Source organism: Eretmochelys imbricata, chromosome 9 (genome assembly GCF_965152235.1).
Source record: "Eretmochelys imbricata isolate rEreImb1 chromosome 9, rEreImb1.hap1, whole genome shotgun sequence".
NCBI lineage: Eukaryota > Metazoa > Chordata > Testudines > Cheloniidae > Eretmochelys > Eretmochelys imbricata.
Window position 1 is genome coordinate 28452009 of NC_135580.1, and position 15159 is coordinate 28467167.

Genomic DNA, 15159 nt, shown 5'->3' on the forward strand with positions numbered 1-15159 from the left:
AAAGAACCTTGTTAAGCCAGGGGCTCAAAAGTCAGAGCCCTATGAAAGTAAGAGGGGTGGGGATAGGTATCCCCAGCCAGGAGACTGCAAAGCCTCAGCCAGGGTTCTCCCTAGACTGGTTTAACCTGTTCCTCCCCACTGTTAAAAAAATAGAGCTAAATAGGATTCATTAGGAACCTATTTGTTATGTTAAATACCCAATCAGGGCTGAAATCAGTTGTGGTAGGACTGTGTTTCTGCCCTACCTGCTGAGAGGGTTCACCAGCTGAGACAAGAAACTGCCAGAACTCAGCTCGAAGTCAAAAAAGCAATCGAGAAACTGTATCCTCTTGAAATTTCAGTTTATAACAATGTTGGTATGTTATATTGCTCTGACAAGGGGTAGGGGGATTCTAACCTGGTGGGAAATAACTGTTTGTCTGTGCAAAAAAAGGAGAGCTAAAAATCACTGAGAGCTGAAATCACTTGAGATGAGGCAGTGTTTCTGCCCAGCCTGCAAAGAGCTGAAAATTAGAGACTGATGTGCAGCTGTCATAGGCAGAGAGGCAGGTGGCAGCAGAAGGTGACTGACAGTCAGCTGGAGAACGAGTGGCTGGTGCAACAGAGAGGTGCGATGATCGGCCAACGGAGCAGCTGACGGGGAGGGGTGGCAAGTGTGTGCCCGAGCAGCGGAATGAGTAAGGTACCTCTTTACCCCACCCAGGGAGGGAGGTGAACTCTGCAGATACAGCTCTGAATCTGGGTCTGCACTGACCAAGGACAGCAACTGTGAGTGGGGTGCAGAGAAGGGTTGGGCATGTGAAAGGGACTATTGGGTTGCTGGACTTAAGAACATGAGGGGAAAAGGACACTGCCCAACCTATTTAGGGGTGGGTCTTTTACTCATGGTTTATGTTTATGAACCCTGTTTGTGGTGTTTTTCCAAATTAATGCTGAGTTACTTTCCTCCTTTTATTAAAAGTTTCTTTTCTACACTCAGATTCTGTGCTTGCAAGTGGGGAAGTATTGCCTCTCAGAGGTGCCCAGGGATGGTGTGTAAATTTCCCAGGTTACTGGGTGGAGGCTCGAGCTGGTTCTCTGTTGTATAAATGGAAAAGGATCCCTAGATTTTGAACCCGGCCCTAGTTGCTGCTGGCACCACCTGGCAGAAGGGTTACATAAGCTATTAGAGGAGATACCTCATTCACAGGGACAGGACTGCAAACAAGCTATGTTTTGAGTGAAGGTTTGCTGTTTTTAGTTTCCTGCTCACTCATTTGTAATTTCCCCCCTTCAAATAATTTTGTTTACAGATATTATATAAAGCTATTGCACAGGGGCCAATCTGTGCTGAGCTGTAATCCTGGTTTTCTCTGCAGCCACAGGTAATACACAGCCTTTCTACCTAGAGACTTCTATGGGCCCCATCACAGACATGAATACATTTAGCCTCACAAACCCTGAGGAGCATTATTAGCCTCACTTTACAGAGAAGGAACTGAAGCAAAAAGAAGATGAGTGACATGCCCAACATCACACAGGAAATCTGTGTCCCAGGGCCAAGAAGTGAACCCAGGGGTTTCTTAAGTTCCACTCTAGTGCCTTACCCACGAGACCATCCTTATCTTCTGTGTGCCTTGCTTTCCCCATTGCTCAAGTTATTCTTCATAATTGATATTACTTAGCACTTAGAAACCCCAAACATACATATAGTAAGAAACAGCCCTAGCCCCCAAAAGCATACAATCTAAATAGACAGAAAAGACAAATGGAGTGGGGGATAAAACAGACACAGAAGTGAGCCAGGAATAGAACCCAGTTCTTGAACAGCGATACCAGCTTACTTCACAAGAGTGCTGTAAGATAACAACATAAAGTACGTGAAATATGTTAGTTCTAATAATACTTCATTGCCCCTCAGAACATAGTAAACTTTGGAAGGTCTCACAGTCCAGGGCCTATCTGCGAGGCATGTTGTGTGCAGAGTGCTGTGGACATTACTTTGTTAATATTTCTAAACCATGTGTTTTAGAAGATGAAAAAGTGATATACACATGCTTGATGTGTTGTTGTTATAACCCTGGGTTGTGTTCCTTCCTGATTCTTCTAGACACTCATTTGAATCTCAAGCTCCCCAAGGAATAGCCCTTAGAGGGAAACAAAGAAACAGTCACACGCTCCAGCACAGGAGATAGACTAGCCCTTCAGCCAGTGATATTTTGCCCTTTGTTCCACAAAACAGTAAAGCACTTACTTTAGCACTGGGATTGTTTGACTGGAACCATACCCCAGCAACCAGGTTCCCATGAATACAAAATGACTGCATCAAAACAAGAAGGTGGCAGGGTTTTGCAACTTTAAAAGAAGTAGCCCTGTGTGGGCTTAGAATAGTGAAAGTATTTAAAGTCCTTAAGAGATGGGTTTACAAAAATGCAGAGGCTGTTTGAGTTGTCTGTTGATACCTCTTGCACTTTGGAGTATTGTTGTTAATATCCTGTTATACTTCCCTAATGGGAAAACTTCATACGCCACCAGTAACCAGCTCACCAACTACGTGTGGTATTTTGAAGGAATATGTTTCTCTGGTGTGATGGTAAGTGTCGGTTCTGTGGATTTTATTGAGTTGTATGCTAGTGCAAATGATGTTAGCACAATCACATCTGTAGGGATAACCCTGCAGCAAGGTGTGATTGTGTCATGATCTTGCTTTTAAAGGGGAGATTAATTATTTTAGCTAATTTTATAGGCAGTAAATTTGATCAGCTTTAAAAAATCAAGGGCATTGATCATGGACAGCTGAACAAAATTGGCATGTACATGATTTTTTTTTTTTAACATGATTTTGGGAGGTGGGTTTGCATGCTTTTTGTCATATAAGCAAAGCTTGTGCAGTAGTGTGTGGGAGGGGATTGGTTAACCATCTACTTGGGTTTGGGAGTTATGCTAAAAGTGAAAATTCTTATATATGTAACTGCAAATCTGACTGCAGATACTGTGCATATTATACCACGATGTGCTATGGCCACTAATCAGTAAAGCTCTGGTGCTGTGTAAAAACTTAGACAAGTCAATCAATTACAGTCAGTGGCAGATCACGCACAGAAACTTTTTTCTAACAGATTTTTAATATTCTTATCTGTGGTAACATAGTCAAGGGTGCTGGAACAATTTGCATTGTGGGGGTGCTGAGAGCCATTGAACCAAACTGTAAACCCTGTATATGGTGAAAACCACTTCAAGCCAGGGGGTGCAGTAGCACCCGCAGCACCGCTAGTTCCTATGAACATAGTACACAATGTTAAAAAGCCACAGCCCTCTTATGTGTTTAGACAGGTATCTTATATTATTAATGTCAATTCTATTTGGTAGGGTCTTTCTACTGATACATTAAAAAGGGAAAGATGTAAAATGAATAAAGATGAGACCTAATTTTGAAACTTTCACTGTGCATGTTCTACATCAGTCTGAAAAATGTCAAACTTGTGGTGATCAGAGGAAATTTACTGGAGGCCCAGAAACTCAAATGGAGAAACACTGATAAGCTGGAGGTTTGGGAAGCACCAACCACAAAAATTAGAAATACCCTATATAGAGATTTCAAAACTTCCATTTAGCACTTTTCCATTTCAGAGCCCTTCCATTGGGAGTTCATGAGAGTTACCATTGTCCTCATTTTACAAACAGAGAATCGAATAGCAAGAGGTTCAGGCTGTGCCTACACCAGGGTATTTTTACTAAAATTTCCCATTGTAGTTACTATTGGTTCAGTTCCAACGGTGGGATCATCCATGAGAGCCCTAGTGTGGGCAGAAATCCAGATGGCTGATAGTATTTTAAGCAGATCTACACAACATGGTGCTTAAAATGCTGATATTGCCAGCACCTTGTCTACATTAGCACTCCTCCTCTTACCTTCCCCATTCCTCCAACCCAGAGGGGCCATCCCTTCCCTTCCTCATATGGCCCTTACCAGAGGCCCCTTGGATACGTTTTTTTTAAATGCTGGAAACTATTATGAACTTAAGTCCAAGATTTACTTGGTGAAATTACCCAACCAATGTCAAATAACTTAAAACTTTGAGAAAAGTCCTAAGCTGCATGTGGAGGATTGGCAGAGAGAGAAGTGAAGCTCATTAGTTCTTTTCTGCAAAATTTCCAGTCATGTCTTACTAGGGCCCTGACTCTCCCCTGCCATGTACCTGCAGCAGTCATATACTTCTGTGCAAAGTGGGTGTAAAGTGCTACCAGTTCAGACAGGTGGCATTTCACACTTACTGGGCACGGGCAGGAGAGAATCAGGTGCGGGATCTCCAGTTATTCCACTCATCTTACAGTCTCCCCCTTACAGATGCTTCTGTTAGCAGCACTTCTAATAACACTGGAGCGTGACACGTTCTACCAATGCTGCCAGAGCGAGAGCTGTAACAAAACGTACAGGGTGAGTCGTGGTTTTGTCTTTTGTTTCTCTACTCAGCATTCATTCTGAGTTCCCCTCCTCCCCCATTTCCCCAGCCAAACCTTGACTTCCTCTTTATGGCTAGTTCCTTCCTCTCTCTGTATTAGGACAGAACCCTGGGTGAGGGTAGAGACAACCCCACGGGTCATCACAAGTCCAGTTGCTTCCTCCAACTGCACAGGTGAAGTCCCCAGGAAACAAAAGAGTTAAGGAAGAACACTGATGGCCTTGGACTGTTGTCTTTCAACTCTCTCCCCTGCTGAATTGCTCCTTCACCTCCTCACACCCCCTTCTTACATTAGATGGAAAATAAAGAATCGGCGTAAATGCTGATTGGGATGCAAACAAGTCTTATGAGTGTTGGAGTGCCCTCCTGGCCTGCTACGATGCGTTTGCAAAAGTACATTTTAAAAACCAATGGGAATAAAACTGTCTTATCTCTGGAGAAATTTGGCATTTCCTCTGAGGACACAATCCCAAAAAGAGAAAATGCTGTTGCCAGGGATGGGTCTCACTGTTGTCCTGATCCCATTTCCTATTGAATTTTGAACAACTATGCCTGTAAGGTACAAACCTGGCAAAGGAGCCAGGGCATGTTGTTTGGTGGTTGGCTCTGATTAGGTGAAACCCCCATGCTGATAACATTTATTCTCTCTTCTATACAGAGTTTCATTTCAGTTGTGTTAGCCCTGCTTGGAATTGCTTTTTCGGGATATAATGTCATCATCTCTACTTTGGGCTTAGTGCAAGGCCCATTCTGCAATACTCCAGCTGGCTGGGGTTATATCTTCAAAGACACTGCAGGGGGGTAAGAAACATCTTTATATCTACTATAAGAAACTATACAGAAAAAAGATAAAAAGGTCCTTTTGGAGGTAATTTATAGATAAAAATAAATTTACTCATTATCACAGCATATGTATTTTCTTAGCTTTTAAAAATCTTTGCTCCACAATGAATACTGCATATTTTAAATTTGTTTCTGAGCAGAACACACAAAGGAAAAAAAATTATTTGCATCTTTACAGAGAAAGTTTAATGTTCAGCTAATTTGGCTGATCTTCCAGTGAGATATCAAAGCTCCTAAGCATATGTGAAGTACAGATCTAGAACCTGTGACTGCTTTGAATGCAGAAGTTTGAAACCATCTCCTTTTCAAGGATAAGATTTTTTATATGGAAATATTTCAAGTAAGATAAAGTCAAGTTCTTCCAACTTCCAGTGGAGTACACTAAGCATTGGACTAGTCATGAAATCCTAGATAGAAGAAGATGAAAAGCCAAATTCCTCAGCAAGTATGGGATTGTTCCCTAAAACAGTGGTTTTCAACCTTTTTTCATTTGTGGACCCCTAAAAATTTTTGAATGGAGGTGCAGACCCCTTTGAAAATCTTAGTCTGCAGACCCCCAAGGGTCTGCAGACCACAGGTTGAAAGCCATTGCTCTAAAATATAGGAATTACTGACTTCAGTTTAGAGAAGAGACAAAAGAAGTGGATCCTTATACACATGTGGTGTATTCTCTATTTCTATGTTATGGTGACACCATTGAGACACATATTAATAATGGTAATATTCTGTTGGGTTGTTGTTTTTTTTAATTCATAAATAAAAAAAAGCCTGATTTGAACATGAAGGGCCAGATGCCAAGTGAGGGACTCTGGATTCAGCCCAAACTGTGTAATTTATTAATAGAGGAGAAATGGAGGCCAGCACTGAACCTATTAAAAACCTCACAAATACGACTATAGTGATGGTTCTTGGAACCAATAATAGCACCATGCCATCTCCAGTATTGCCAGCTCCCACGGTATCAGGGAAGTGCTGCTTCTTGCTAATGGCTAGATCAATCCTATATTGTTCGTACTGTGCCATCATCACCTGTATGAATGGCTGATACAAGTTAGAAGTTCTTTGACTGATATGTAATCTGTAACTCATCAATTCTAAAAAATAAAATAAATTCTATGTGCTAGTGTGAATAACGTTGCGTTCATTGGGTTGGTGGTTCTCAAACTATTTATCATCCAGCCCTTCTTTTATCAAAGGGAATAAACTCGGAAGGGAGAGAGTCAAGACAGCAATAGGGGAACTGCCTTCCATTTCCTTTCTTCAGGGTGAGGAGAGGGTAAGTGGTGTCTCCATCTGAGCAGCCAGGGAGAGGCATGCAGTTGTGTGCATTAAAGGCTGAGTTTTCAATCTGAAATTATCACACATGGATGGAGAGGGACATCTGACTCACGATTTCTGATCTCTTGAGGATGGCAATACTGCATCTCCTTCACGTTGTTATGATGATACAACAGAGAAGGTGAATGACATACTCTATAGGGCTAGCAGGGAGACAGAGGGTGGCCTGAGGCCAAATGGGAATAACAAATGGTGATACTCCCTTAGGCAGTGCCCCCAGTCACCACTCCATCCTCTTGTCATAGTGAAATATTATTTGGGTATTACTGATCTATGCTGGTTAAAAAACTCCAACTTCAGCTAAAGTATAATCAACTTCAGTTTGAGTGATACTCATGAAATAGAAGGGACCTAAATGGTCTCTGTTTAAATTCAGTTTGTATCATTAGCAGAAAATGCAGAACTTCTAACACTTCCATGACAAAAATGCAGTGAATTGAATGAAGAAGATGCATTCTGTGAATTCTGATCTGGCTTCTGGGCTCAGTTACACCATTGTAAATCTTGAGTAACACCACAGGGTTTGACTGAGCTACTTAGGATTTACACTGGTGTAACTGAGACCAGAATTTGGCTCCAGGACATCAGAACAAACAGGTTTTATTATTTTGTATGATTCCTATTAGAATTATTATTATTGAGTGTTAAATTTCAAGGCATTAAACTGGTCTAATTTCCCCATTTTTCTGTTTCTCTGGTAGTTACCTCATTGCGTACAGCTCCTGGTCTCAGTGCACTGAACCCGTGCATGTAGTGGAGTGGAACATCATTTTATTCTCTATCCTCATAGCCCTTAGTGGACTTCAAGTGATCATCTGCTTTCTTAAAGTGATGGCCGAATTAAAACAGATACTCTGTGGGACCTACTCTGTCTTTATACAGGTAACAAAAGACCTTGTGCCAAATCTTAGGGTGGTGTAATCAGCATTGCTCCATCAACTTCACTCAGATGCCGATTTACACCAGCTGAGGATCTGGCCATTGTTTTTTATGAATTTGAAACATTACTTTCCTAATCTGATACCAGGCATTGTAGTCAAGTGCATTTAACAACATACTGTACTATTCAAATTCATCTTGCATTCCATACAACATGCAGGGATCCCAGGCTTCTCACTTAAACTCCTCTGATTGGGAATGTGGGGCTGTGAGGGTTAAATAAAATGACCCTGAAAATTAAACATCAGTACTTAATATAGAGAGAATACAGGACTTTGGTGTCAGTGAAGAGTGCTGAGCATCTACCTCCTAGGAACAAGTTCAAGTTTGTCTTTAACATCAAGTGGGTTTCATAGCTGAGAGAGTAAGAAACAACCTAGTGGGTTTTGGCACTCAAGAACTTGGTATGTATTTTATGTCAATGTGCATAATGTTGTTCTGTGGGACATATCAGCAGAGCCCTATTAAAATGACCAAGAAATCCCTGTTTCAGAAGTGAGGGTTTAGCACAAAGGGCTCCTGGTCTACAACAATACTACAATAAAAAATAACGTTGAATGACCTTAGTTTAAATAGGTGGTGCCACTAGTAGGCATTACGGTGTGAAATAATATTTTCAGCATGGCAGCCAGAAGTTATAAAAGTGTATGATAGGTTTCATTGTCTGCTCTGGAGGCTGGGTAGAGCTGGAAGTGCTAGCTCAAGAATGGCCACATTCATTAGGCTTTCGAAGCCTTTCGTGTTCTTATGCAGCCCACAATGTTCATCGTGGGCAGATCATTCAGCACAGCCTCCAGGTTGTTTTGCTTTTATTAAACAGCAAGTGATTGTCGTATCAAAATGCACTGGCAAGTCTTTCTAGAAGGGAAGGAAAACTCTAGCAAGTTTACATTGGCCTATAAAGCAAAAGCATCTGCTGACATAGACAAAAAACACATTGACTGAGCAGAAGTATAGAGAAACTACAAATCATTAGTTTGTACTTTATGAAATGTTGAAATCAACAGAATTTACATTACTCACTAGAAGTGAAACAAAGGACCATTCAATAAATAGAAGATGTCTGGAGTAAATGGAGATAAAAATCTCCTTTTAACAGCCTTTAATGGGAATGTCACTGTTTCAGGGATTTGAACTCCAACATAACACTCTGCTTGCCAGGGACTCAGGTAATAGACAGATTTGATTTGCCTGGAGCCCCAGTACTGCTCCCACTGAAATCAATAGGAGCTTTGCTTCTGTCTTCACTGATGACACAGTTGGGTGCTGTAGCTCACGATTTGTTAGTCTCTAAGGTGCCACAAGTACTCCTTTTCTTTTTGCGAATACAGACTAACACAGCTACTACTCTGAAACCTGTTTTATCTTGAGAAGCTCTGTTGATTTAATATCATGTGGATGTTTCCATTGCGCAAACTGTAAGTTATACTGAGAGTTAATGCTACAAGTCTCCTTGACTTCTTCCCATTTCCTTTGACAGCCGGGGATTATCTGAATGTAGCAGAGAACGCTTCATTGCCAGCCAGGCTTCGCTCCTCCAGTGTTTACTGTTCTACATAGCAGATCTGTGGGTGCCATTAAAACTAATTTTCCACGGATTTCTTTTTCACACCCACTTCTCTCATGAAATGTACTTTTAGATTCACTTAAATGGTTTTTGATAGCTAAAATATAAGCTCTCCCATGTTTTCTTAAATACGAGATCCATTTCTTAACCACAGCTAATCCTGAATGACAATGATAACGGTGTCTCTTTTGCTTTGCCATCCAGTTTGTGTTGTATGAGTGCTATGAAACTGCCTTCACACAGAAATCTCTAGTTTTCAATAAAGAAAGTGCTGTAAAGCTGCCATGCTTTCATAGATTCCACTGTTTCGTCTCCTTATTTAGGCTTTATAAATATTTCAGATGGTCTCCAAGGGCCTCAGTAAGTCAAGGGGAGTCTTTCCATTGACATCAGTGTATAGTGTCAGGCCTCAATTTCTTGATCAGTAGAAAATTACTTGATTTTAAGGCCAGAAGAGATCTTCTACTAGCCTGACCTCCTGCATAACACAGGCCACAAACCTCACCCAATATTCACCACTCCATCCAAACCTCTCCCAATATTTCTGCATTGCATAACTTCTTTTTGAGCTATAGCATATATTTTAGAAAGATATCCAGTCGTGATTTAAAGACCTGGGTCAACTGCTTGGAAGACAGCTATGCTCAACATGGTATCATCAACATACCTAATAACAGGTTTTGGTTTCTTTATCTTTAGATACTCAAAGCCAAATAATCCCTTTAGAACATATTTTAGGAGAATTACTAAAAGGGCTTGCCTACGCAGCACAGCAAAGAACACCCGAGGGGTCTGATTTGTAAAGCTCACTAGTGTGTTTTACTCTAACTGCCCCATGTATACCCTGCTGAATGCTGCTGCACTTTAAAAAGGAACCTACTTCACATTAACACAGTCCTGTTTGAAAAGCACACCTTTCTAGTCTATATGGAACAGTTAGAGCGAGACACATTAAAGTGCTTTATAAATCACTCCCCTCTCATATGCTTTGCTGGCACCAAGTAGACAAGCCCTTAGGACAACATTAAATCTCGTGAGGAAAAAAAAATCTAGTTTACAAATACCTTTCTAAATACAGACCTCATTTGGGAGGAGATTTTTGAGCCTATAAAAGTCAGCAGGAAAGGCATCATGCTCTGAAAAAGAATAAAGCAGTTCAAAGGGGATTTTCTATGACTCCATGGGTAGGCCATTAAAGTACCTGAGTTTACATTTGATAGATCAAATGTAAGTCTAGAACTCACAACCAGTTTGGGGTTTGTGCCTGCTTCTCAACAGTCTGCCCTGAGGTTGGTACTCATGCTCCTGAGACACTCCAGACAGCTTGACAGCTACTAGTTTAATTCCCATTATATTCTACAGGAATTTTCCATAAAAGGGGGAATTACAGTAAAATAAATGTAGGAATGGAGGTTGTTCGTAATTCTGAAATGTTCGTAACTCTGAACAAAACGTTAGGGTTGTTCTTTCAAAAATTTACAGCTGAACATTGACTTAATACAGCTTTGAAACTTTACTATGAAGATAAAAATGCTACTTTCCTTTTTTTTTTTTAAAGTAGTTTATGTTTAACACAGTACTATGCTTCCTTTGTGTGTGTGTGTGTGTGAGTGTGTGTCTCTCTGCTGCTGCCTGATTTGGAACTGGAAATACACAATGAGGTATGTGGTTGACTGATCAGTTCACAGTGCTGGTGTTCATAGCTGAAGTCCTAGGCTAATTAGAGAGCAGAGGAATGGGGTATACTTGGATAAAAGAGGGCGATTAAAAGAGCACCAGATGGATGGCCATTCTTAATGAGGGAAGAGACTTTGCTTCACACCTGTAAGGGCTTGTCATCTTGTAGGGGTCTCAGTGCCTAATGTCACAAAGGGTTTAGTCCCCAAGATCACATTCCAAGGTGGAATGGGAGGTCAGAGGTGCATGGTGGAAAGGAATGTTGGCAAAATATAAAGCTGCCCACTTGGCATTCCTTAGATCAGAAAATTTTCCCAGACCGGAACATTTCCCCCTCGACTAGAATAACACCGGGACACTGTTTTAGCAATCAAATATGTGAAGTTACAGGTGTTTGATTTGCCCCCCCCCCCCCCCCAAATATTTATATCCAATGTGCTGAAAATAAAAACCTTTTCCAACCAAATATGTTGTTTAATCTGGATTTCAACCCTAGATGCAATGGAATTGCTATATTTTGTAGATTTTTTAAAAAAAGTTCTTAATGATTTATCTTTGATTGTGAAATCACATGAGTGGTGTGTCTCAAGAACAGAAACCCCCAGCACTGCAAAGCCTTCATTAGGTAAAAGCCTCCTTTGTATTGGTGAAAGACAATAAACAAGGTATTCTGTTCAGGCTCTGGGTTGATTAATGAGATAAGCAAGCAGTGGCTATTGAGAGAGGTTTTATTGAATTGAATGAGACCAGAAACTTTAAAGGACATTTACAGCAAATGGTTTACTGATATCTTTTGAACACCGCCCTTATTCAAGCACTCCTGTAATTATTCTAAGTATGGAACAAAAAGACATGGGTTTGTCTGGGAAAAGACATGAGCAAGAGACTAGAAGATCATGGAGCCAGATAGCAGACCCATAAGCCATAGGAAACAATGATGTTATCTGTAGGTATCATTATGGTTTGTTTTAGCACCACTGAGAACGGTTGACTGTTTCTCACAGTGTGCAGTGTTGTTGTAGCCCAGTGGGGCCCAGGATATTAGAGAGGCAAGTTTCAGAGTAGCAGCCGTGTTAGTCTGTATCCGCAAAAAGAAAAGGAGTACTTGTGGCACCTTAGAGACTAACAAATTTATTTGAGCATAAGCTTTTGTGAGCTACAGCTCACTTCATCGGATGTCCGAAGTGAGCTGTAGCTCACGAAAGCTTATGCTCAAATAAATTTGTTAGTCTCTAAGGTGCCACAAGTACTCCTTTTTTTAGAGAGGCAAGGTGGGTGACATAATATCCTTGATTGGACCCACTTCTGTCGGTGAGAGAGACAAGCTTTCAAGCTTATACAGGAGCCCTTGTCTCTGTTTCTCACTGTGTCCCTCCAGCATGGTAACATCTTGTTGGTCCATATTTACTCTGTCAGAAGTTTCCATTTCACATCTGTTTGGTTCAGACAAAGACGTGTGACTTTATATTGCTCATGAAAAGAGCTGGCTAGACAGCTCTGGAGAATGAAATCTTCTCTTTATCCACCGAATAGGCAGCAGTTATGCAAGCATCTCCATGCTCCGTTGGTAATGACCCTTACCTATGTCAGGGTCCACTGAGGTCTAGGCTAAAACAGGCCATCAGATGATAAACCAAGGCTGGATTTGGATTAATGACCTAGAGGTAGGGTGACCAGATGTCCCGTTTTTATAGGGACAGTCCCGTTTTTTGGGACTTTTTCTTATATAGGCACCTGTTACCCCCCACCCCGTCCTTTTTTTCACAGTTGCTATCTAGTCACCCTACCTAGAGGTGAAAACCTCTCTAACCAATTACCAACCCAAAACTAGATCTTTGTAACTAGCAGCACTGCTAGATCTGCCTGGTAGCTAAAACCCAGCCTGCATTCTTCCTACTTTGTGCCTATTCCCCTATTCAATGCTAACAGCAATTCTGTACTCCAGACATAGCTGGCAACTTCATTGATGGTACAGGAGGCAAAGTAAACATCTGTTTCAGACATGCCAAACCCCTGGGGAAAAAAAACACAGAAATTGGGCTTGTTTTTGGCTTAATTGGCTTGTGAGTTGCTTGTTGGCTAGTTTTTGGCTTGTTGCTTGTTGTAGCTTATTGCTTCTTTTTTTTTATTGGCTCCCGGCAAGCAGGGGCAAGGGGGGAGAGAGTCGGGGTGCACTGTGGGTCTACCATAGTCCCAGACTGCACGCCCGGGGGAATCTAGTCACAGAGTGTTGGGGTTCTTAGAGAATGGCTTGTTTTGGCCTTGTTTTGAAATGGGATTAGCTTGATTGTTGGCTTATTGTGAAAGTCAGGGTGGTTATTTACCACGTGAAAGTTGGCAACAGTGATCTGTTTCCGCAGCTGCAGCATGTTGATTCGGCGGTGCTGACAGCAGAAAAAACTGGGTCTAGGCTGGGAGAATGGACCTTAGAGTCAGCAAACAAAGTTGATATGCAAAAGAGGGAGAAGAGATTTGTTCCCTTGTGAAGAAAGACCACTGAACATAAAATGATACATGTGATACAGACTGCCTAAGTGTGTGAACAGACACAACAGGCCAAATTAATCCTGGTTGTAGCTCTAAAAAAGTTGCAAATTGCTCCCATATAAATGGAGCAGTAACTCTGAAACCTAATGGTAAAAAAGCCAGCACAATTATTTGCTACTGAGCCCTTTTGCAGGAATATCTGCCTCAGCTGCATAGGTACCAAAATTTCTCCTTGAAATCAATGGAAGTTGCACCCGAAGGTAGATGGGCTCAAATTGTCCAGTAATATACCTCTATTGCCCCAGAGAGTCACAGTAAAACAAACTGAGTCAATGGAGAATGCCTCACTAGATTGAAGGTGTTCAGCACAGGCCAGGCCTGCATTGGGAGTGAAGCAGAGCTCCACAGTGTCACACAGAGCACCAGAATCACTCTGCTTCCAGAGCAACCCAGTGGGGAAGTCTTCTGGGTCTCAGCAGTGTAGACGTTAGAGTCTAGGCTCCAGCCTGCGCCCAATTTCCAGCCCTACACCGTGTGCCCCATGAGCCCAAGTTAGTTGACTATGCTTTGAAATTCACTGCTGCTCCTTTGCTGTGTACCATATAGAGAACTAGATAGTGAATCCTACATTTAATAGAGCTGTTATTTAAGGTATATTGCAAAAAGCAAATTTGAGTATTTTATTTGTGTAAACGTGCTCTGGATTCCTGTATAGGAATGGTGATTAAAATTGCTACTTTGCTCTTTCTATGACCAGTTCACGTAAAGCAATGTTCAGATTGGCATGTAATGAAAAAGGAACCTGCTAGGTTTACCCAATATACTGACTTCTAATTAATTTTCCGTCTGAAAGAGTATAAATCATTTTGGCCTTGCAATGTAGCAAAATAGCTGCTGATAAAATCTCATTTGAACTTTTTTGGCCTCTATGCAATGGGAAGTGCTGTTATTAAAGTGTGTCCTTGTGTCTGTTTCTGAATGTGAACGGAGATTTTCAAAAATGTCCAAGTGACATACAGAGGCGTACTCAGGAATTTAAATTTGATCACGCTTGGAGGGGTATGTTCTCCGCCTCCGCCACAGCCCTGGGGCCCATGCCTCTGCTTGCCTCCCCTTTTGCATACTCCTGGTGTCATAAAAGCACAAGAACCATGGGACTTTCACTTAAGTGCTTTTGGAAACCACACCTGGAGCTGCCACTTTTGTGGGATTTTTATACAACAGGTGTGTACAAATTTTGCAGGGCCAAACCTTTGAAAATGTAGATTTAGACTAATCCATTAGGTCAGATAATCTTGACCATTCTGTACATACTTTGTATCTTGCAGTTACAAGCTATCCTGCACACGGGCTATGTGTTATGCTTTTTGTCATTGCAGAATTGTTTTTTTTCCTTACTTTTGAAAAGAATAAGAACAAAAGATATAGCCCTCCTCCTCCATGGAAAGCTCACAGGAGAAAGAATGGGCCCAGAAAACCCTGGGAAGTTCAGCCCATGGACTTCACAACTATATTTCTTCTGGGGCACAGTAGTTAAAGGTCCCACATCCCCAATCCCAAATATCCTGGGCAATCATGAGGAAGGGAAACTCTAGTTTTCCCCCACAGTGGAATAGCTTCTGCAGGGGCTGTTCTCCTGCTAGCTAGCTATTCTCAACCCTGCACAAACCCACATCTTTTGGGAATTGCAGTCATGAAATGTAGGTTAATGCTACTGTAGGTATTAGTCCCACATTAATGGAGGGGTAGTGCTGTGCTCAGATATCAGCTGCCACCTGGAGGGGACCAGGTCCTTCCCCCTAGCAATTCTTTCCCCCACTCTTTCCACAAGAGCCTGGGCTATAGAGTCCCAACCTTACAAAGGGG

The 15159-nt window shown here is 41.6% G+C and overlaps 1 protein-coding gene across 1 annotated transcript; it reads left to right on the forward strand.

The window, feature by feature from the left end:
- Positions 1 to 1904: 1904 nt before the first annotated feature.
- On the forward strand, positions 1905 to 9410 carry TM4SF18 (transmembrane 4 L six family member 18). The gene is made up of 5 exons (XM_077826232.1): positions 1905 to 2572; positions 4328 to 4417; positions 5101 to 5243; positions 7325 to 7505; positions 9043 to 9410. Exons 1-5 carry the CDS (start codon positions 2396 to 2398, stop codon positions 9055 to 9057), a joined length of 606 nt encoding a protein of 201 aa, XP_077682358.1. The 5' UTR covers positions 1905 to 2395; the 3' UTR covers positions 9058 to 9410.
- Positions 9411 to 15159: the final 5749 nt, after the last annotated feature.